The sequence below is a fragment of the Erinaceus europaeus genome, chromosome 18, assembly GCF_950295315.1.
Source record: "Erinaceus europaeus chromosome 18, mEriEur2.1, whole genome shotgun sequence".
Taxonomy (NCBI): Eukaryota; Metazoa; Chordata; class Mammalia; order Eulipotyphla; family Erinaceidae; genus Erinaceus; species Erinaceus europaeus.
Window position 1 is genome coordinate 59872164 of NC_080179.1, and position 24573 is coordinate 59896736.

At 35.4% G+C, this 24573-nt stretch overlaps 1 protein-coding gene across 1 annotated transcript in view; it reads right to left on the minus strand.

Moving 5' to 3' along the window:
• Nucleotides 1-24573, minus strand: part of LRP1B (LDL receptor related protein 1B) — a 1816831-nt gene that overhangs the window by 518460 nt on the left and 1273798 nt on the right. The window contains exons 36-37 of the mRNA XM_060178059.1: nt 15897-16031; nt 15204-15333 (exon numbers count right to left, since the gene is read on the minus strand). Of these exons, the coding sequence (XP_060034042.1) occupies nt 15204-15333; nt 15897-16031 (265 nt within the window). The remainder of the gene's footprint in view (nt 1-15203; nt 15334-15896; nt 16032-24573) is intronic.

Consider the following 24573-nt stretch of genomic DNA (forward strand, 5'->3'; position numbering starts at 1 on the left):
TCATGCACAAGATCCTGGCACATAAACATATGTTTTAAATTGGCATTTGTTTACAAATCTCATTCTTGTTTTTGTTTCCCTTAAGCTTTACCTTAGATTTCTTGTTGATCCACTGCTTTGCAATATTGAACAGTTAAATAAAAAAGTATGATGTGTGTGCATTAAAGTGTGGATGGATATCTTTCACAAAAGAAAACTTTTTTTGGGAGGGCGGGTATTTGTAATCCTATAGAACATAAGGCAAACCACCTCAAAATATAGCTCGCACTTTATTTTGTTTATAATACTGCTTTATTATGATTGCACTGGTTTAACACGTACACACACACACACACACACACACTTTTAGTTTATTTACAAATTTAAAATGGTTTTATTGAATGAATGCTTCATCTTTTATTCATTTTGGTATTCTTCATATACAATATTTGATGTTTCCCTACAATTTAAAACATTTCCCATGAAACATTTATTCTATAGATTTCTAAGCCTGGACTCTCACTGTTCATGACAGTGAATATTTGACAGAAACGTTTTAGTTGTTTCACAACCTTTAGTCTACGCTGCACACCAGAAAGATCTCTCTAACTTACCCTACATATTCCACACTGAAATAAACTAAACCAAGTTTTTATAGGTCAACCGAGAAAGAAACCTTCTAAACGTCTCTTTTTCTCTTTTGTTATTGTTGTGTTACTGATCAGATTCCTTAAGAAATTATAAAAGGTTTTTCTATTAATGTGTGACTATCCTGGGTTTCCATTCAGTTCATGCAATGATTTGGAACTAGCTTTTTTTCTCTGCAGATGGGACAGAATGTGAACTTCCCGACTTAGTTTTCTTTGCTAATCACAGAGCTGCACTGCTACTCAGGGCATCGTAATTACTGCCAGTCCTTTTTCCTACTTATAGCCAAGTAGGGAACTAAGATGCAAGACTCATGTCTATGATTAAGGAGTGAAGATGAAACACATGGTAGACATGGATAATATGTCAGTGTTTCCATCTTCAGGGTGCAAGTGAACTTTGAAAAGAACTTCTATCGTACACTTTAAAAGAAAATTCCTGATAAAAGTAATACAATACTTTCCTTTTATTTGTCATTTTAGTTTGTATCAATTCTCACTTAAAGTTCTATAGAGAAAGGTGTGCTATTTGACAATCCTGGTATTTTTTGTACATTCTTAAACTACATTATTCCTATTACTCTTGATTCAAATGTAATTTCTTTAATATATGGGATGATAGATCATGCAAAATATACTGTAGAGCATGGTGCTTAAGTGGGCTATATTCCTTACTATTTCAACTAATACTGAAGTTTCACTAATTGCATATATTGTTGAGTATATTCTAAAAGTTTATGTATATAGTCAGTCACAGATGATTTAACAATATGATCTGACACTATGATCTGACAATTTGTTGAACATTAAGATGCCACGTTATTTAAATATTTCTCATGAAGGAAGCAAGTCATTCACACTCATAGGGATATAAGGCTAGATTTATAGAGACAACATACAGCCTGTTGACTGAGATGAGGAGGATGAAGGAGGGGGTAAAGAAGGAGGAGGAGGAGGACAAAGAGAAGTGAGCATATTGCATCTCTCTTAGAGATTATTTCTGGGGCCAGGGAGTGCTGCACTGGGTAAGGGTACAGATTACAGTGCACAAGGACCCAGGCTCAAGCCCCTGTAGGGGGAAAGCTTCTTGAGTGGTGAAACAGGGCTGCAGGTGTCTCTCTGTCTCTCCCTTTCTATCTCTCCGTACCCTCTCAATTTCCCTCTGTCTCTAACCACTAATAACTAACTAAATACATAAGAGATTATTTCTAAGGTGGGTGAATCAAATTTTCAGTATCATACTGTGATTTCCTATATATCCTTTACTTTAAATAGAAAACAAATTTGCAGCTTTAAGAAAATCATTAATTTTATTTTATTTGTTGAGATGGTAGCAATCTCTGACCTTAAAAATGTCAAGGGAGGGGAGAAACTGACTTTTGTAGGCTGAACTAAGCCTATAGAGGCTTTCTATTTTCATTTGGATATATTTTTAAGACTTCAAGTCTCCATTGTTCAAAAACATGCTTCATGTCTACTTTTCAGGAGATATATACATCTTGAATTCAAGTAATTTACTGTATCATGTTTTGCCTTTTCTTTTAACAATACTGACTACTATGCCTTAACTTCAAACAGAATATTAAAATGCTATACTTTATTCATATATAATCAGTGCTGACACTTAAAAGTTCATGCAGTATTACTTAGAAATCAAAGCTTGAATAATTTTTCATATATAGTTATATTTAAGCCTTTTTTTCCCCTTTGGAAAACCAGTCAGTAAACATTTGTATAAAGTATTTAGATAAAGGAAACTCATGTCACTATTACTTTCTAAGAATAATTAATATTGTTTGAAAAAAAACAGTATTTAGGAAGACATGCTCATTCTTTTTTTTTTAAAGTTAAGATTTAAAAAAATATTTATTTTATTCCTTTCTGTTGCCCTTATTGTTTTATTGTTGTAGTTATTATTGTTATTGCTATTGATGTCATCATTGTTGGATAGGACAGAGAGAAATGGAGAGAGGAGGGGAAGACGGGGGGGGGGGAGATAGATACCTGCAGATCTGCTTTACCGCTTTTGAAGCGACTCCCCTATAGGTGGGGAGCTGAGGGCTTGAACCGGAATCCTTACGCCAGTCCTTGCACTTTGCGCCACCTGCGTTTAACCCACTGCACTGCAGCCTAACTCCTGATATACCAACTATAACTATGAATCTTGGGAAGTATCCAACACAGTGGTATTTACAATATTAAATAAAATTTAAGGGAAAACAAAATAAATACTATTTAAATTATTATATATACAAAGATGTATTGTTTTGTGGATTAAATGAAACTAGTTTGAGGACCCTGAAATCAAGAAATTAAAAACTTTTGCTTATCATCTTCAGATGAGTTAGTGCTAAACTCAATTATATTAGAGGGCAATGGGACATCTAAGAGATATCTGATGAGATATGGCAGGGTTTAATGACAACTGATAAAAGGAAATGAATATATTCATTTAAATATAACATTTTTGCAGTACAAAACAACTAATGATAATTACACACACACAGCAAAAGGTAGTAGAGTATGTTCAGTTTCAGTTGAAGTTGGATATTCGAAGAAATAATTTCTAAAGGAAACAAAGTATAAAAAAGAGGATAAATGTGATATTTTGAACAAAATGCTGTAATTAAAGTAAACCAGGGAGTCGGCTGGTGGTGCAGCAGGTTACACGCATGTGGTACAAAGCACAAGGACAAAGTGTAAGGATCTAGGTTTGAGCCCTGGGCTCCCCACCTGCAGTGGAGTAGCTTCATAAGTGGTGAAGCAGGTCTGCAGTTATCTTTCTCCCCCCCATCTTCCCCTCCTCTCTCCATTTCTCTCTGTGCTATCAAACAACGACAACAACAACAATAAAACAAGGGCAACAAAAGGGAATAAATAAATAAATAAAATATTTTTTAAAAAGTAAAACAATATAAAAGCAAGTCTAAAGTGCTAAATAACAGCAAGAGAGAGGGTAAGGTAACTTGCAAAGCCTTACATTAGAGGAATAATGTGGAGAGAGCTGGAGGAAAACTGTGTCAGGGGAGGAGCTGGTGATAATTCTTTGGTGGGGAATCAATGAAAAAACATGTCAACATGTTAAACATGTTAAGAGAGAAGCAAAAGGGAGTAGTAGATACACAGTGCTTAGCAAAGAGATCGTCAGTCATGAAACTCCAAAATCCCACGTTCAATCCTCTGTACCATCATAAGCCAGTGTTCTAATTAAAAGAAAAAAAAAAAAGAAAGCAAAATGGTCATGAATACTAGTTTGAATTTAACTTTAGATAAGTTTAGAAAGTCTTTCTGGATAACAATAGAAGTGAAAGCACAGTTCACAGTTTTAAGACAAAAGATAAAGTCTATTCTAAGAAGTTGAGAAAAGTACTGAAACATGAGTTCTTTTATTAAAAAAAATAGAGAGTTAAACCTCTATGAAAGCAAAGGGAAAACTTTAATGAAATGAACATGTTATTGATGATAAAACTATAAGAGAATAATCACCGCATAAGAATATGAAGAAAGGAAATGTCTTTGTGTCCCAAATATGAGAAATATTTTTTAAATAAGAAAGACAACCTTTCTGAGTTAATATTCAGTCATTTCAAAACTTTCACAGTATGAATCACACATTTTTTTCTATTTTCCTATTTTTCCCTCTCACCAGATCATCACTCCATCACAATTAGCCACCAGATTCATGTAATTGCTTTCCCAGTCACTAACAAGTTTCATCTCTGTCTACAGCTGACATACTTCCAGGCTTTTTGGTTCATGCTAATGAGCCTGTGAGACTGACCTGGCTCACAGTTCCTCATTTTTATCTGTTCCAGGGATTTTGTCTCTGCTGTATATAATCAAGGCCATATACTCTTTCTCCTTATTATTCCATCCTTATAACAATTAGTGCCATGGGCCCCAGATCAGATCAAATCAATGGGGTTTACAGTCAATAACATTTATACACCTCTCCCATATTTGGGAGCTACTCTGTTCCCTGATCCAGCTTTCTGATCCTTTTTCCAGCCATGATATCATCTCCCCAGACAATAACTTGGTTCCACCTGCATATCAGATGTCAGGCTCAGAAACAAAACAAAACAAAGCACTAATATAGTCATGGGCCCTTAGGAATATAACTAAAATAAGCCTACTACAAAACGGAGATCCCCAAATCTTCATCTGCACTATTCCAGCCTGTAGGTTCATGATTAGTCAACAATTTGTTTGGCTTTATATGTTAACTCTTCTTTTAGCCACCAGGCTCCAGATGTTACCATGATGCCAATAAGACTTCCCTGGGCAGACAACCCCACCAATGTGTTCTGGAGCCCTGCTTTCCTAGAGCCCCGCCCCACCAGGGAAAGAGAGAGACAGGCTAGGAGTATGGATTAAACTGTCAATGTCCATGTTCAGCGGGGAAACAATTACAGAAGCCAGACCTTGCACCTTCTGCATCCCCATTAAGTCCCTTGGTCCATACTCCCAGAGAGTTAAAGAATAGGAAAGCTATCAGGGGAGGGGAGGGGATAGAGAGTGATGGTGGTGGGAACTGTGTGGAGTTGTACCCTTCTTATCCTGTTTTTTTTTTTTTTATCAGTGTTTCCTTTTTATAAAATATATATATATATATATATATATATGAAACCTAACTGAACTTAGAAGAGGGTGCTGGGACCAGAGATGGTGCTCAAACCAGGAATGGGGGGTTTGGTCACAAGAGTAAAGAGTGAGAAATTTTTTTTCTTCTTAACCTCCCCCTCTTCTACCTCTCAGCATGGTTATCTGAAGGAACCCACTTCTAAGAATTCCATAATTTAAGAATGCTTAATGCTCATCAAAAATTATGATAGATATCTCAGTGGGGGTTATTTGGAGTCACAAAACAGGCTTGAGTATCTGGGATCAGATTAGTTTTTTTTCTTGGTAAATTAAAATAAGTGGCATCGTCATGATTTTTCTTCAACAAGGGCTCATTCTCAACCATTCTAGCTCACCAGCTTTTCTTCTTCCAGTCTTACTTCATACTTTTCCTCCATGTATGTCATGTACTTATATTTTTACCAATAGTCTGATTTGTCACTACCAATTCCTTTTTCTTTTTTTTTGTTATGTTCTCTTCATATAATATATTCCCATCTCATCTAATTTTTTTCCTTTAAATTTCTTTCCACAAAGCCTCTACTAATCATCAACTAATGCTGCTACCAACCTAGTTCTTACTATCTACAGTAATTATACACTGTCTCCTTTTTTATAGCTCAGGATTATGTATATGGCTCTTTAATGAAAATTGTCCCTTCAGTAAGTAATTTAGAATGAGATTTAAACTTCAGTTATATCAACCTGTAAATGAATCTTACTTTGCAGTGGAAGATTCTTTTAACTACTTATTTTTGAAGATGTTTAAACCTATTTAAATAGAAAACTTCTTGTAAGGAGAAGCGACATCTCATTCATGCCATGATACTTCAAGATCTCAATCAGTGCCTTTCTTGTGGTGAGTATATCAATTGTGTCAAGATGCACTGAATTGAGGGCTTAGAGGAAATGCTGAAATGCTGACATGACCTAGTCCACAGTGGACAGTATTCAACACTTGCTCATTAAAAAGAAAAAAAAAGGCTTGTATGTGCATTGCTTGGTTTGATATTCTCAACTGCGGGTAGTTACATGACAAGATGGCTATAGAGATATAAAAGATATTCATGGCAAAGAAGATCTGGAACAGTCATTTGAGGACAAGTGGGTTTACATAATAGTAAAAAAAATGGAAATAAACAAAAGACTTCGTAGGGTTAATTCTCAGGGGTTGTAAAGATCAAATGTCCTATACAGAACCAAAGGAAACTGAAAAGCTCTCTGATCAGTCTTTGCAATTCTCCATCTAACTGCCTGTATGTGCCTGCACGGAGACACACACACACACACACACACACACACACACACACACACCTTTCCTTTCCTTTCCTTTCCTTTCCTTTCCTTTCCTTTCCTTTCCTTTCCTTTCCTTTCCTTTCTTTATACAGGTATTCTATCTAGAATTTACTTCCTTTGTCATCACTACCTACTACAGTGCATCTTATCTGTCTTACTTATCTTAGCACAGCTCTTCCTTACAACCAGCTGGGGAGCTGACCCCCAGGACAGGAGCTGGGGTCGTGGGGTGGGGCGAGGACAGGGTTTATATTAAAAGTTTAAAAGAAAATCACAGGTAGACCAGCAGCAATAAGAGGCTTGTTATACTAACCTTGATCAATCTATAATAGATCAAGTGGAAGAGGTTCTCTACAAATGAACTTTTGGAATCATTATACATAAGAAGGTAAGATACTGTTTAGTAGAACTAACTCCATTCTCTATATATACATGGTATTGCACAGCATTCAAATAATTTTTGCAATTAATCTAATATTATTGCTTATCAGTTAAAAATAAATAATGACTCATTAGAAGAGAATATTTGGATTTTATGGTTATAAATGTGTATGGGAATATATTTGAGACTTCATTTTATTCTTGGAATTTAAAAAGTCATTCTCTTCCTTTAACTTTTAATATGTGAATGCATAGTCTATGGATATGCAGTGATACACAAGAAAATAGAGAAAAGTAGGGGGCTGGGTGGTGGTGTACCTGGTTGAATGCATGTTACAATGCACAAGGAACAGCGTTCAAGCCTCTAGTCCCCACCTGCAGGAGGAAAGCTTAACAAGTGGTGAAGCAGTACTGCAGTCTCTGTTTCTCTCCATATATCTCCTTCCCTCTCAATTTCTGCAGGTGTCTCTGTCTCTCTCCTTATTACCCCCTTCCCTCTCAATTTCTGCAGTTATCTCTCCCTATCACCCCCTTCCCTCTAAATTTTTGCAGGTGTCTCTGTCTCTCTTCCTATCCCCCACTTCCCTTTCAATTTCTGTCTCTCATATCCAATAAATCAAGATAATACCAAAAAAATTTAAAAAGCAGAAAAGTTCAAAATCTCTACTAATTTACTTAACAATTTCTTATTTGTTTTCTCTAAGTTGTATTTATAATTTCTAAATTTTCATTATTAATTTGTCTTTGATATCTAAAACCTTTCTCATGTGCTCAATATTTTATTATTATTAATTTCTATGTTTAGTACTATGTATGCATATATGTTACATGCAACACACACATTCGTGTACACATAATAAAGCATGATACTTATACTTTAGAAAAAAATACTTTTCACATATTAGCTTGAAAATAGTTTGGTGGGCAGGGGAGACAGCATAATGGTTATGCAAACAGATTCTCATGCCTGAGGCTCCTAAATCCCAGGTTCAATCCCCCGCACCACTATAAGCCAGAGCTGAGCAGTGCTCTGGTGTTTCTCTCTCTTCATCTGTCTAAAAAAATAATAATAAAAAATAAAAAAAAGAAAATAGTTTGGTATATTTCAAATTTCCCAACCAGTTTAACATTTAATGGAGAAAATAAACCCATGTGCTGTTTGTTGTGAGTGTTTAAACATTGTGAAAGGGAAATAACTTCAGTGAATTCTGAACAAAGAAGGGACATACGCTACTAACTTTCCAGGATAAAGAGACCACCACATGAAAAACAGACCATTAAGTGTGAAAGGGTAGAAGATAGTAACCTGTAGTGAAAGTGTTAGGAGGCATGATGACTCCAACTGAAAACTGTAGGAAGTATGTAGAGTGTGAATATATTTTGAAGTCAAAGGAAATAATGTGTTGCCTTTGGCATACTGGATACAGGGAAGGTGAAAGAGACACCAAAACTGACAGCAAGTGCTTCAGCCTAAGCAACTGAAATAATAGAAAAATGATCTCAATCAATGAAAAAGTCACAATTTAGAAAATTGTGTTGATAGACAATTCTATTGGATCTTGATTTCATATGTCTATTGATGCTTAGCAGGTCTTTCCGAAGTTGAGTCTTAAAACAGGAAAATTTTATTTGCTTATGTATTTGCAGTTTGGTCAGAACTCAGCTGAAATAATCCCTCACTTCTCTTTAACTAGGGTGCTATCACAGCCAGGGACTGGGCTGTTTGAAAGTTCATTGTTTGGTATTTGCTCTGGCTGTCAGGTGGGACACTAGTTAGGATTTTTGACTAGTAAATGTGCTGTGGATGTTTGGCTCCCTCTAAGAAGAGTGGCTACTTCTAAAAGTATAAATAAAAGTGAACAAGATAGAAATTGTATTTTCTTTTATGATATAGCCTCAGTTGTTAAATAATATTTATCTCCAGAACAATCAAAGAGCCACTCAAATTCAAGTGTATGGAAAAGAAGACCACCTTTTTGGCAGAGTTGTATCATAACAAGAACAAGATATTGTAAATACCTTGGTAAATATGATCTAAAAGTCTCTAAATGATGTTTAATAAATAGTTGAATGCAAAATTACAGAATTTAGGAGTGAGGCTTGATTCAAGTATACATACGTTAAAGTCTGGATAACACCAAAATTCAGACTTTGTATTTTGTATTCAACTTCAATGTTAAGATGTCAAAGACCAAGAAGTAAACATATCAAGGTGATTATATGAATAGCTATTATCTGATCCAAGGGTGAGCACGTAACCTACTTTGGCTACGGAAAAACAAAGCTAATAATACTAAGGGTTTTACTTTCCCAAATAGACCAACATAAGGGAGATGGTTATGCAGAAGACTTTCCTGCCTGAAGCTGAGGTCACTGGTTCAATCCCTCACAATACTATAAGTGAGGGTTGAGTAGCGGTCTACTGTTAAAAAAGGAAATATACTTGATATGATCTGGGGCCCATGTTCAGCTTGGGAGCCTATGTGACCTCTGCATCCCTCTAGATCTGAGCTCACATTCTGTGGTCATGAGTAGGAATGCTCCAAGCTGCCTCAATATCAGCTTTTGCAGTCCTTTCTTTGATGAGGTTAGCTTTGGAGTGAGTGAGAGAAGTATAATAGGAAGTAGGTGAGGAGGGTATCTAAGTCTAAGTGGTCACTATTTCTTTTTTCTTTTTTTTTAAATTTATTTTTTATTTAAGAAAGGATAAACTAACAAAACCATAGGGTAGAAGGGGTACAACTCCACACAATTCCCACCACCCACTCTCCATATCCCATCCCCTCCCCTGATAGCTTTCCCATTCTCTATCCCTCTGGGAGCATGGACCCAGGGACACTATTTCATTATGAACTCACTATAGGCTATTGTGTATTTTTACTTTTGGGTATATATTTTGCCCTAATTTATAGATACATGTGAACATATGCTCTATCTTACGGGACCTAGTCTATATCTAGGTTTTGGGACTTTGTTAAGAAGTGAACCTCCTGGAATGGAATTAGAAAATACTATGAAAGGAAAGGTCTCACCCAAGTAATGAGGGTGAAGGGTTGACATTCCACACCTGACATCTCTAGACAAAGTCTAAAGTGAAGCATGCTGAGGTGGTACTCGTTGCTTTAATTAGGTTGGGATCAGCAGATACTATTTCATTTGGTATGAACTGATAGAAGCATGCAGGAAAGTGAGCCCCACTCTAGAGGTTCCAGGAATGAGGAAATATAGGCTCTATAGAGGAAGTGGGAAGTTCCTGCTGTCTGAGGGATTAAGAAAGAAATAGACCATTATTGCTATAATCAATTTATTTGGCAATTGGATTAACTTTGAGAAATCCCTTTGTTAGGATTTGCTGTATCATATACATGGAGCTCTGGTGGTGGGAATTGTGTGGACTTGTACCCCTCTTATCCTATGGTTTTGTCAGTGTTTCCTTTGTATAAATTAAAAAAAAAAATAGTAACCCCCCAAAAAAAGGAAATGATGTCCCCATATTCTTTGACCCATTTCTGTAAAATGATTAAAGCTAAAATATGTTCTCTTTCTGACTAAAAAAATAAAAAGGAAATATATATATGGAGAGAGACAGAAAGAGAAAGGAAAACGTAACTCCCTCTATCCTCCTTCTTTCAGAGTAAACAGGGATATTGACAGATAAAGTGTACTTTAGTTATAGGACAGCAACACCAACTGTAGGGAAAAATGAGAAATAAAATGGGTAGATGTATAGCATAATGGTTATGCAAAGAGACTTTTATGCTTGAGTCTCTCAAGTCCCAGGTTCAATCCTCCACACAGCCATAAATCAGAGCTGAGCAGTGCTCTGACAAAAAAAAAAAAAAACAGAAATAAGAAAAATAATGAGAAACTATACACTTAATACAATCGAGTTCCATTATGTTATTTGCATTCAAGAGTATTCTTAATTAATGCATCTTTTTCATTTTATATTATAATCTTCATTTTATCTTGAAGTATGGCAAATATTTTAGCACTTCTTCTGTAATATTAACATTTGTAATGTATTGGCCTGTTTTTTACTTTACTAATATGATTTAATTTTATAACATTTGTCAAGGAAGAGGCTAGATAATGATGCTGGAAAATCTATGTACAGCATGTAACAAATAAGGAAGGTTATGAATTTTCATGATTGGTGACTTAATGTTTATATAGACTAACATGATTTTAATTCAGTGTCCCTTTTACTTATCTAATAAACTAGTGGCCAGCATGTTTTTGCTTTCCTCTTATTCCAAAAGACATGGGAATCCTGTTAACAAAAAATAATATTTTAGGGCCAGGCAGTGACACACCTGGTTAAGCACACGGACACAGATTTAAGTCCCTGGTTCCCACCTGCATGGGAAAAACATCAATAGAGGTGAAACAGGACTGCAGGTGTCTCTCTTGTCTCTATTTCTCTCTCTCTCTCTCTCTCTCTCTCCCTCTCTCTCTCTATCTCTCCCTACCTCCCACCAATACCCTCCTCTGCTTCCTCCTATTAGTCCTCTTCCTTTCCCTGGGAATTTATTCAATAATATATAAATAATAAAATAATATATTTTGTTAATAAAAAATATATCTGTTCCAAAAAAACCCCTCAAAAATCAACTCATGTTAATGGAAGAAATAGAATACTGGGGAATAATAAACAGTTTTATAACAGAAATATATCTGTGTTACCATTTAATAGTATCTGCCACTACTTATTCTTTACCAACTACTGAACTAAGCCTGAGGGTTAGATGACTCTTCTCTCATAGAATTATAATGAAAAAGTATATGTATCCATTCCAGTGAAAAGCAGAGATGTTAAACAACTAAATATAAATATATACACAAGTAAGAGGATATGGAATTTATAAAGATAAAAATAGTAGAAGTTGTATTATCATATAACGGAACTAGCTAGCCTATTTTTAAAACCAGGAAAAGAAAGCAAAAATTTTATCAAAGGAACAGTAGGAAGGATAACATTGCAAATAAGTGAAATAAAATAGGAAATGTTTTACAATATTTGAAAAAAATCAGTAAATTCATACAGATTGAGTTGATATTGCAAATAGGCAAAGGCAGGAATCTGAGCTGGAGATTTTCATAGGAACTGAGTAGGAGGGATCACAAAAGAAATTCAAAAATCTAGAGACAGCTAATTTTTCACAAGGAAGCTCTAAACCTCAAATGGAGAAAGGAGAGTCATTCAATAAATGGCGTTGAAAAAACTGGGTTGAAACTTGGAAAAGAATGCAACAAGATCACCACATTTAACAATTAAACTCTATAATAGAGGAAAGATTTGGATGTTAGACTAGAAACCAGCAAATACTTAGAGGAAATCATTGGCAGAACTCTCTTTACAAGCTTTAAAGGTGCCATTGATGACTCACAGACAATTGCAAGGAAAACAAATATAAAGATAAACCAATGGGGTTATATCAAACTGAAAGGATTCTGCACAGTAAGGGAATCACAACCAAGGCAGAAAAATCCCTTGAGTGGGAGAAGATCTCAACATGCCATACATCAGAGAAAGGATTAATAGTCAAAATACATAAAGAAATCGCCAAACTTATAAACAATAAAAAAAAAAGAAGAAGAATAAAGGAACTCTAAAGCAACCAGAAGGACAGAAAAACTAAAGTTAGGGCAGAAATAAATAACAATGAAAATAAGAAAACCATACAAAAGATCAACGAAAGTGAATATTGGTTCTTCTAAAGAGTGCACAAAATTGGCAAAACTTTAGCCAGATTCACAAAACAGAAAAAGGGAGAAGACCCAAATAAATCAGATTGTAAATGAAAGAGGAGATATCAGAACAGACACTGCAGAAATTCAACATATCAGGAGTCAGGTGGTAGTGCAGCGGGTTAATCGAAGGTGGCATAAAGCACAAGAACTGGTATAAGGATCCTGGTTTGAGCTCCTGGCTTCCCACCTGCATGGAAATCGCTTCACAGGCGGTGAGGCAGGTCTGCAGGTGTCTATCTTCCCCCCTCTCTGTCTTCCCCCCTCTCCATTTCTCTCTGTCCTATCTAACAACAACAACATCAATAATAACAACAATAATAACTACAACAATAAAAAAACAAGGGGAACAAAAGAGAAAAATAAATATTAAAAAAATTTAACATATTATGTGAGGCTTCTATCAACAACTATATGCCACCAAGCTAGAGAACCTGGAAGAAATGGATGACTTCCTAGATACCTACAAACTTCCAAAATTAAATAAAGAGGAACTAGATAATATGAACAGGCCCATCACAGCCAATGAAATTAAAACAGTTATCAAAAACCTTCCCAAGAATAAAATTCCTGGACCAGATGGTTTTACAAATGAATTCTACAACACCTTCAAGAAAGAGTTAAGACCTCTACTTTTAAAAGTCTTCCAGAAGATTGAAGACACAGGAATACTCCCTTCCAGCTTCTATGAAGCCAATATCACTCTGATACCAAAAGCAGACAGGGACACAACCAAAAAAAGAAAACTACAGACCAATATCTCTGATGAACATATATGCTAAAATATTGAACAAAATCCTAGTCAACTGGATACAGCACTATATTAAAAAGATTGTTCATCATGACCAAGTGGGGTTTATCTCAGGGATGCAAGGTGGGTTTAATATATGTAAATAAATCAATGTGATCCACCACATCAATAAAGTCAAGACCAAAAATGGGAGATCTTTACATGCCATACATCAGAAAAGAGACTAAGAACCAAAATGTATAAAGAGCTTGCCAAACTCAACAAAAGAAAACAAATAACCCCGTCCAAAATGGGGAAAGGACATGGACAGAATATTCACCACAGAAGAGATCAGGTTAATTGCACATAGTACAAAGCACAAGGACCTACATAAGGATGCTGGTTTGAACTCCCAGTTTGCCACCTGCAGTGGGTCACCTCACAAATGGTGAAGCAGGTCTGCAGGTGTCTGTCTTTCTCCTTCTCTATCTCCCTCAATATCAATTTCTTTCTGTCTTATTAAAAATAAAAACTCAGTAAAATATATTTTTAAAAAGAAACACAATGAAAGCTTTTATGTCTGACAGATTTAAAGGGGAAAAGTTACTTAAAACTTTGGAGTGGCTAGAAGATAAATTGAAAATTACTGCAATGGCATATCTACATTAAATAGAATATTAATTGAAGTGGTTGCAGTAAAAGTAAAAGTGGCAGATTGATGTAGAATTATTTAGGAGAAAAAATTTGGACAGGTAGGTAACTAAATTCAGATCAATTGTATCTATGTAATGTGTGGATGTCCATAAAATATCAAAATGGAACATAAGAAAAAGCAAAAACTAGGGAGTTGGGCGGTAGCTCAGCAGGTTACGCACATTTGGCGCAAAGCACAAGGACCGGCATAAGGCTTCCAGTTCGAGCCCCCTGCTCCCCATCTGAGGCAGTGAAGCAGGTTTGCAGGTGTCTATCTTTCTCTGCACCTCTCTGTCTTCCCCTCCTCTCTCCATTTCTCTTTGTCCTATCCAATAACGACTACATCAATAACAATAACAACTACAACAAAAATAAAAAGACAACAATGGCAACAAAAGGGAAAATAAGTAAATATAACAAAATAAAAAAAAAGACAAAGCAAAAACTAAACAACAACAAAAAAACTAATCAAAAACCTTGAAACAACCATGAGAATCTGGCAATTATAGACACACAAATGCAACCATTTAGAAATATTGAATAATGAGCTTGGTTACCAAACAGCTATTTCATCCATTCAACAAGTAATTGGATATTTATTATGCAAGCATTTCTAGGACAGAGTATTAAATTTAGAATCTAGAAACATGTTTTTTTAAAACATACATAGACATTAAAGAAGTACTAACAATGAGACCAGTTGGTGGCACACCTGGTTGAGTGCACATGTTATAATGCGTAAGGACCCAGGTTCAAGTCTTTGGTCCCCACCTGCAAGGGGAAAACTTTGCCGGTGGTTAAGCTGTGTTACAGGTGTCTGTCTCTCCCCTATCACCCTCTTCCCTCTCGATTTCTGGCTGTCTCTACTCAATAAGATAATATAGATAATATATTTTTTTAAAGTACTAACAAATGTGACCTCATCAAATGTGTAATAAAATATATATGAGGAAAATAGAAATAAACTTTTTCTACTGCTTCAGTAAAATATTGAGTTTTGTGTCCGAAAACATAATTAAACATATTAACAATTGGATTTTTGAAACCTAAAAACTTTTTAAAAAGCTCCAAACTCAAAAGATATGTGTAAATTTTAAAATTACCCTTTCTCTGGATGCACAGCGATAGATCTTGGCTGGTCCAGACCATGGGCCATAACTACATAGCGGAAAGAGCCACTGAGACGTGCAACTTCGATTAAGTTGAAGCCATGGTCAGTCCAATATATGTTACCTACAAGGAAAACAGAGGTGATTAAAATATACATCTGAGGGAAACGTTATTAATTATGGCTAAGATTAAATGAGTATTCGTTTTACTATCAAGAAGTCATTTTAAACTGCTAATATTCTTTTTTCACTGTGCATTTTCTAAGCAGACTGTGGTAAGTAAACTAGTACACAACCATTTCCTAATCTCACACATTTGTCATTTAAATCGTATCATTTACATGCTTAAAAAGTCAAAACTACTCCCTCCTGAAGAAGTGACCTATTTTAAAATTCTACTGACTTCAGACAGGAAATAAACTAAAAAAACTTTACAAACTTTAAATTACCTGTTTCGTGAAGTTTTCAGGAAATCTGAGCAGAGTTAAAACTAAATAATAGACTTCTGCACACATACAACTATTCCATGGCCCCAAAGCATTAGAAAGAGGGCAGCCAAAGGGAAAAAAAAAAAAAAACTATTGACTTTATGACTATATGTTTAAAAAATATTATGAGTTAGAAACAGAATTTGTGAAGCAAATTGAGATCTGGTAAAGCAAAACCAGAAATTGCCGTGCACCATACCAGCAATCCAATCAATTGCTATCCCTTCCACTCTTCCCAAGCCATTGGTAATGATATCTTCTTTCCAAGTCTGATCTCTTTTAGCTCGGCTAATTTTATTGAAGCCCATGTCTGTCCAGTAGACGGTATCATTTTCTATGGATAAGACAAAAGAAAAAGGACATACACATTAAGAACTCATAATGCACCAGTCTGCGGTGTGAGGGGAGCTGTCATTCTATGTGTGCTATAGTATAACTATTCTTCAAGATAACTTTCTAATATGATTAGCAAGGACAATATTAACATAACATGAAAGAACCTAGTATACGGTTTTTAATTTTTTATTATATTTATTTTATTTTATTATTTTTTTGGATAGAGACATCAAGAAATTGAGAAGAATGGGGGAGGCTGAATAGGGGAGAGACAGAGAGACCTGCCGACCTGCTTCACCACTTGTAAAGCTTTCCCCTGCAGGTGGGGACTGGGAGCTTGGACCCGGGTTCTTGCACATTGTAACATGTGTGCTCAACCAAATGTACCACCAACCACCCCCCCAGTATAAATTTTTAATAGTGATAAATTTGTAGATAAGATATATCAAGTCCTTTGTTATTTTTTTTCATTTCCTACTCATTTTAACACCGATTTAGTACTTACGCTTCATGAACTTGCAACTGTGACATAAAACTGTATTATCTTCTTTCTGAGTCTTTCTGCATCCGAGTTATCTAACTAGAAAGTGTACAGGGGATCATCTGCTGAAAAAGGCTCATAGTTGAAGGAGATGAAAGAAGCCCAAGGCCATTTCAGCTATATCAAGGGCATTTCAAGCATAAGGTCACTCAAAAATATATAAAGCCTTAAGAATATCTTATTTTCTAATTATTCCTCTAAGATACTAGTTTTCAAATGTCAACTACAAACCCATTACTATGCTTTTGAAAATTCTCATTGTACAAATTGGCCAGGGAATACTTGAATAATGGCTCTATGAGATCATCAAGTCTTTAAATAACAGCATTTTTTGAATATTTGAATGAAAAATGTGTTCAAAGACTATAAATGAAATATATTATATGTGCATGCATATGCATAAAGGGTTGCAATTACAGATCAATGATTTCAAATACAGCTACCAGGAAGACACAAGGGACAAATCATTAAATAATAAATTTGCCACCAACTAAGTAAGCTTTTGTGTTGTGACCTACATGGTCATTTGAAGAACAAATCCTTTAAGATCAATATAATTTCCCTCTGGCACAGTGATAGACTATGAAAATTTAAAAAAGCAATTAGTATAATAAAACAATTTTTCATTAAGTTTTGGGAATCCCATTTCAAATGAAATATACTCTGAATTATTTATCTACTTGTGGAAAGATTGCAAATCATTCCTGCTTTCTAGTGTGTGTGTGTGTGTGTGTGTGTGTGTGTGTGTTTGAAGCAGGGAAGGCATAGAACTTTCAAACATATACATAAAAAGCAAGGACTTAATTGATTTTCCAATTTTTACATGAAGTTATATTCCACAATCATATAATTTCCCACTTTGCATTTACCCTTTTAGGTAGAAAAGGGAATGTTGATATTAAAAATTTTCTACTGAAACATGCTACCTTTAGAGTCCTTCATGAAGTAATTTCTCATGCCCCAGTGTTATGATGTATGGTATTTTCCTCTTTCTTTCTCCATCTAAAAACCTAAGATTGTTCTTGATTATTTTTTTTTAATTTTATTACCTTTATGTATTGGATAGAGATAGCCAAAAACTGAGAGGGAAGAGAAATAAAGAGACACCTGCAGTCCTGCTTCACCACTTGTGAAGCTTTCCCCCTGCAGGTGGGGTCCGGGGATTCGAACCTGGGTCCCTGTACCCTGTAACACCTGTGCTCAACCAGGTGTGCCACCACCCGGCCCTGATTATTTTTCTATATCCCACATCTAATGCATCACCAAATACTCTGATATTCAATATACTAACAAGTAATTTTAACACTTTATTCTTCTTTCAGATCATATCCATACCTCAAATGCTTTTCACTCTCTCTACCACAGATAACTACAATTCAAGTTACTATTAATCCTCACCTGTTTCTAGTAATATCCTCTGATTTTTTTTACTCGGCTTCTACTTTTGCCTCTATGCTAGTCTTTCTTTTCTTTTAACTTTTTCACATTAGTGATTTAAAAAATTTTAAAAATAATAATAGGGGTACAATTCTATTTCTACCATGAGAGCTCTGGGTCCCATTCCCTTCACTGGAATCTACAGCACTTCTCCCACTGTCACAGACATGAGTTAACTATTATTTCTGTAAGTCTTTATATCTATTTTTTTTTGCCCATTTTTTTCCCTATGGTCCTATCTTCTCCTTTTTAAGTCACACCTACACCAATTACTCCTACAGAAATCCTTCCCTTTTCCCTCTTTTCTCTCTGGGTCCTGAAGGAATAGAGTTTCAGAGCTCTCTATTTACCTTCTCCTAACATTTCTCCCCCTCTGGGAGTATGGACCAAAATTCTTTGTGGGGTGCAGGAGGTGGGAGTTCTGGCTTTTGTAGTTGCTTCTGCACTGGACATGAACATTAGCAGGCTGATCCATACCACCAGCCTGTTTGTATCTTTCCCTAGTGGGGCAGGGTCTGGAGAGGTGAGGTTCCAGGACACATTGATGAGCTTATCTGCCCATGGAATTTGGGATGGAAACCTTGGGATAGAATTCTTCATAAGAATTTTTTTTTTTCTGTCTAAGGGACCATGGTTACATTTCAAAAAATTGTATCAGAGCATTTCTCCCCACTCCACTCATACTTGTTGATCACTTCCCATGCCACAGAAAAGCAAAGTTCCTTCTCACAAACTTCATGGCCTTTTTACACCTTTCAATCCTCTCACCCTCTTCTCTCACTCTGCCCCTCACTCACTGTCTCTGATATTACAAAAACATACTAACTTCTAAAACAAACCAGAATCCTTTCAATCTAAAATTTTTCACATTGTTTTCTGGGATGTTCTACATCAGATATATATTTTTTAAAAATAGTAATTTATATATTTATTTTTATTTCTCAGGACCTTACCTTTGGTTTATGATGTGGCTAAAGACTGCACTGGCAACCACTGAGCCTTAGATATCAAAGTCTTCTTTTGTGTAACTACTGTGCCATCCCTCTAGTCCTTTACTGTTATGTTTTACTCAAATAATGCCTCTTCTCAATGAAAACTTTTGACTTTTCCATAAAAATATTTCCTCGTTATGCTCCATTTCTACTATCAAACCTAGTTTTCTCCCATAGCATTTCTCACTTGCAAACACATTATGTATTTTTTGTTTGTTTGTTTGCTTAGTATTTATTCTTCTCATGGGATGTCTTCTGAGGACTGAGATTTTAATTTGTTCAGTACTTTATTCTTTGTACCTAGAATGGTACCTGCTACATAGTAAACCCAAAGAAAATATTTGGAGAATGCATAACATAATTGACATCTCTTTTGTGGGAGAAAGTACAAGGAAGACATAGATCATACCAGGGAACCTTGATATTCTACGATGTAGATCTTTACAAACATTACAATAAAATGCTGTAATACTTTTAAAGATCTACATCTTAGAATATTCATTATGCTTTATCAAACTTTAATTTTCTGATCTCTCTAGTAGTTTCTAAGATAAACAAAATGTAGCAAAGGCAGCCATAACTTTGGTGACATAAGTGCATCTAACTTCAACCAGAGTACCTAAAGATTGTAAATGGTCTGTGGTTGTTATGCAACTAAGAATAAATGGTAGGCGGGTAAGGCAAACATTATGAAGATGGAAGGAATTAGAGATTTATTGGCTATGGATTATAAAGAGTTTAATCTGGTGTTTAAGGAATTAGAGATTTATTGGCTGTGGATTATAAGGAGTTTAATCTGGTGGTTTCTCATATTTATAAAATAAATATATATCAATTTTATAGATAATTTTACAATTAGTAACCTATCTGGTGATATTTCTTAGAGCTTACACAGAACTCATTAAAGCAGACACAGTAGAAACACAACACAAATAAATCACTTACAGACAGCTTCAAATCGTGAATATCAAATTTGATAAATTTGTACCCATTATTCTTGATCCCACATTTAAAAAATAAAGACACTAATGCTCAGTCTTGAAAATATATGTAAAAGTCCAGTGGTGGCAGACTCAGTAGATGCACACATCACCATGAATGTGGATCCAGGTTCAAGTCCCAGCCCCCTTCTGTGGGGGGAGGAAGCTAGACAGGTACGGAAACAATGCTATAGGTTTTCTTTCTCTTTCTCTCGTTTCCCTCTTCCCTCTTAACTTCTCTTTCTATGAAAAAATAAAATAAAAATACATAAAGTATATTTTTAAAAGTATATGTTAACATATAAGAAATCAGATATGCATTAGTTTCCTGATAAACTCAAAGGTTGAGTTCTATAGAAAGTCTTTTATGTGATTACTCTCCTATCTTTACTGTGCTCTATTACCTTCTGAGCGATACAGGGTTTTGTTATTGGTGTTTTATTTCTTGGCTTTTGGTTTCACATACAGATAACACTAATGGCAACATGAAAACAATAGGGCGTATGCTACTAGCAATTACACAGAATCGCTACATTAATATGATTGTTCAAATTAGAAAAAGCAACCTCTTCCATCACCAACTTTTAGTTGGGATTAAATTAGTTACTAATTTTTTCAGCTAAGCTGCTTACAGATTTCCCTTTTGAAGGTCTGAAGTATAAGGATTCTTCACAGTATTAGATGTTGTTCATCAGCAGTGACCTTAATAGTAGATCCAGAAATGTGATTGTTTCTACATTTACAAAGGCCTTTCTCAAGGCCATGTAATTCATTACGTTGTCTAGCTTGGCAAAGAATGGATTTCAAACTGAGTTTCATTCTAAAATTTTGATACCTATGATATTATCTGTAATACAAACTCCCATCTTCTATTCTATATAATTTAACATCTCTACATTTTGGAGAAAGTTTCTGAAATAATTCTGCAGCCTTCATGTGTCTCAGTTTAGTATTTGGCTCCTATTTTGCAACATTTGGAGGAAAATACCAAGAGTCAGTAATTTTCCCTAATTCTTTTTCTATTCTCTAGCTCACATTCACACTGAGAACTATTCATTCTTACTAACATGAAATACAAATAATACATTTGAATTTATGGAAACATAGGATATGGATTTATTAATATTAATATTTTATTTTGTTATAACCAGAGATTTAGCACTCTGGAATGGCTTCTTCTAGTGAACAGAGAGAAAGAAGTAAGCAAGTAAGAAACCACAGCACTGAAGATTTCTCCAGTGTGGTGGGGGCTGGGCTAGAACCTGTACCATTCACATGGTAATGCAGCACACTAACCAGGTGAGATATTTTGAAGGTCCAGGATAACGTGACTTATTATGACACGAAAACTTTAAACTGTGAATCCAGTATCCTTCTTCTAAAAGATGCTGTAGCCATATCCTCTGAAGGTAAATTTTCAGAAGCAACATCAAATTGTACCAAGCCCCCTTTCCTACAATCCATTTTCCAAAAAGAAGTCCTCACTAGTCAACTGCTCCAACCTCAACAATAGGCATACTTTTGTGCAGTTGTCAAATAACTTCCTAGTAGAATCATCTAGGGAAGTCTTAAAAAATTACCAAAGATACATCTATAGTACGACTTGCTTAGCTTCAGGTAGCATACAGGTTGAGAATGACTAATGAACCCATCAAAGATACAAATAAGAAGGGGAACAACTGGAAACTTCATGAGTCAACCCAAATTACAACACAGTTCACAGGAGATCATATTACTTTGATTACACATCGCATTTTGATCACAGATTTTCAAGCTTTAGTTCTTTGGTTTGTCTGAGTCTCTGAAGAAAACCAAATATAACAAAGGCAGCCACGACTTCAGTAAAATTATTATATTCAACTGCAACTATGAGAGATGAGAGGACCTGAAATTTTTAAATCCTCTACTAGTGTTATGTGATAAACTGGCTTTTATTGTGCTACATGTGTATATATATATATATATATATATATATATATATATATATATATATATATTCTCATAGTTATATATTCTTTGCATTATATTAACTTTTTATTTATTTTTTTATTTAAGAAAGAAGACATTAACAATACCGTAGGATAGGAGGGGTACAACTCCACACAATTCCCACCACCCGATCTCCATATCCCATCCCCTCCCCTGATAGCTTTCCCATTCTCTATCCCTCTGGGAGTATGGACCCAGGGTCTGGTGGGTTGCAGAAGGTGGAAGGTCTGCTTCTGTAATTGCTTCCCCGTATATTAACTTTTAAATTATAAAGACACTATGCACATTGAAACTGATTCAGTATCTCTTCACAGGTTATAAATAAGAATTTAAATCTTTCAACTTATAGCAAAAATGTAAAATTTTACAATGAACATTTTCTGTTTCATCTCATATTTCCTTTGTTATTACCTCAGTTCTTATTATTTATGTCATTGCTTTGAATACTTATTGATGGGAACTATATAAAGTAATTTGTAGGACAAGATGACACATATATCCTTAAACATATCAAATCCAATATTATACACAAGGGACATCAAAATTGTGTGTAAATACTATCGAGAATGACTAGGAAAATCAAGATAATGTCACAAAATGTTAGAATTTTAGTTTATTGTGTTCTCTTTAATTTTATTACTCATGCATTAATATTCTATTTGAATATATATTGCCTCCAGGGTTACTGCTGGGACTGGGTGCCTGCAATACAAACCCACTGCTCCTGGTGGCCTTTTTTTTTTTTCTTTTTACATTTTTTATTGGATGGACGGGACAGAGAGAAATTAAGAGGGGAGAGAGGAAGAGGAAAAGATAGGCGCCTACAAACCTTCTTCACTGCTTGTGAGGTGACCCCCTGTAGGTGGGAAGTCCAGGGCTTGAACCTGGATCACTGCACTGATCCAGGTTCATAGTGCTTTGCACTATGTGGGTTTAACATTGCCCAGTCTCCTTTGGGTATATATTTTTAACTGTGTTAAATCATGTTTTTTTTTTAAGTTTTTTTTTTAATTTTTTTTTTATTACCAGAGCACTGCTTAGCTCTGGATTTTTAAAAAATATTTATTTATTTATTTTTCCTTTTGTTGCCCTTGTTTTTATTGTTGTAGTTACTATTGTTTTTATTGATGTCATCATTGTTAGATAGGACAGAGAGAAATGGAGAGATGAGAGGAAGACGGGCAGGGGGGAGAGACAGACAGACACCTGCAGACCTGCTTCACCGCTTGTGTAAGTGACTCCCCTGCAGGTGGGGAGCCAGGGACTTGAACCGGGATCCTTATTCCTGTCCTTACACTTTGCGCCACGTGCACTTAACCCACTGCGCTATCGCCCAACTCCCTTAAACCATGCTTTTGAATCCAGTAATAACATATACTTTCCAAGTGAAGAGTTTGTTAATAAATAAGCATATGTATTTTAAGTGAAAAAACAAAATTTTAATTAGCAAGCAGGTTATATAACTAAAAAGAAGGGATGGCTATGACCATTTCTGCACTATCTCACATGCAAAGATGATCATTATAGCACAATAATTTCATGTAGAAGGCTTTTTTCTGTGCTTAATAATAGATCTGAGGGGAGTCGGGCAGTAGTGCAGTGGGCTAAGCGCAGGTGATGCAAAGCACCAGGACCAGTGTAAGGATCCCGGTTTGAGCCCCCGACTCCCCATCTGCAGGGGGATCACTTCACAAGTGGTAAAGCAGGTCTGCAGATGTCCATCTTTCTTTCTCACTCTTTGTCTTCCCCTCCTCTCTCCATTTCTCTCTGTCCTATCTAACAACGATGACATGAGTAACTACAACAATAAAACAATAAGGGCAACAAAAGGGAATAAATACATGTTAAAAAATAGTGACAAAAAAGTAATAGATTTGAGATTTCAGGCCTGTCCAGGGCTGAGATTTGCTGCCCTGAGGATCAATGTCTTGGTTCACTCATGGCCTGTGTTTTACACTCCATGACAGGGTGTAGCAGTTGAAACCTCTGGAGCGGACTTCAACAGTTACAGGAACTGAGAGGGAAGAAGAGTCAATCAAGTTCATAAGATAAGACTTCAAGTAAATAGGGAGACTTCTGCTGATCCATGAAGACCGATTAGTGTTTTCAGCACATGAAAATCTAACTTTATATGAACAAGTGTGGTCATTTTTATAATAGGCGGAAGGTAAAAGATTTAAGGAAAAATGTTGAGCAAAACTTCCCATGATAGGCAGCCAGTTCTAAGTCCACTGGATTACTAGGAACATAGATAAACTAAGCTGCATTTTCTATTCTTCTCCAAGTTTGAAAGCATTTCTTCAAACATTTTCAGATTAACAATAACCCAAGTTCTCAATATTGTGTATTAAAGGGATTCAATAATAAAGAGCTAATGAATTACATTTGTTTCTTTCATTTTGAGAAAGGCAAATCAATACAAACATTAATGGGCAATTTCCTTGCGGCAACAAATCACTAAGAACTTCATCCTTGTGAGTAATAAAATTTGCAGACTTCAAAGGTTTTAGATATCCCAGTCCCCTTAAGGAACGCTGCTATGAAACCTTAGATAATGTACAGTCTCTTTTCAATTACTCTTCTATCAAATAAGAAATATAT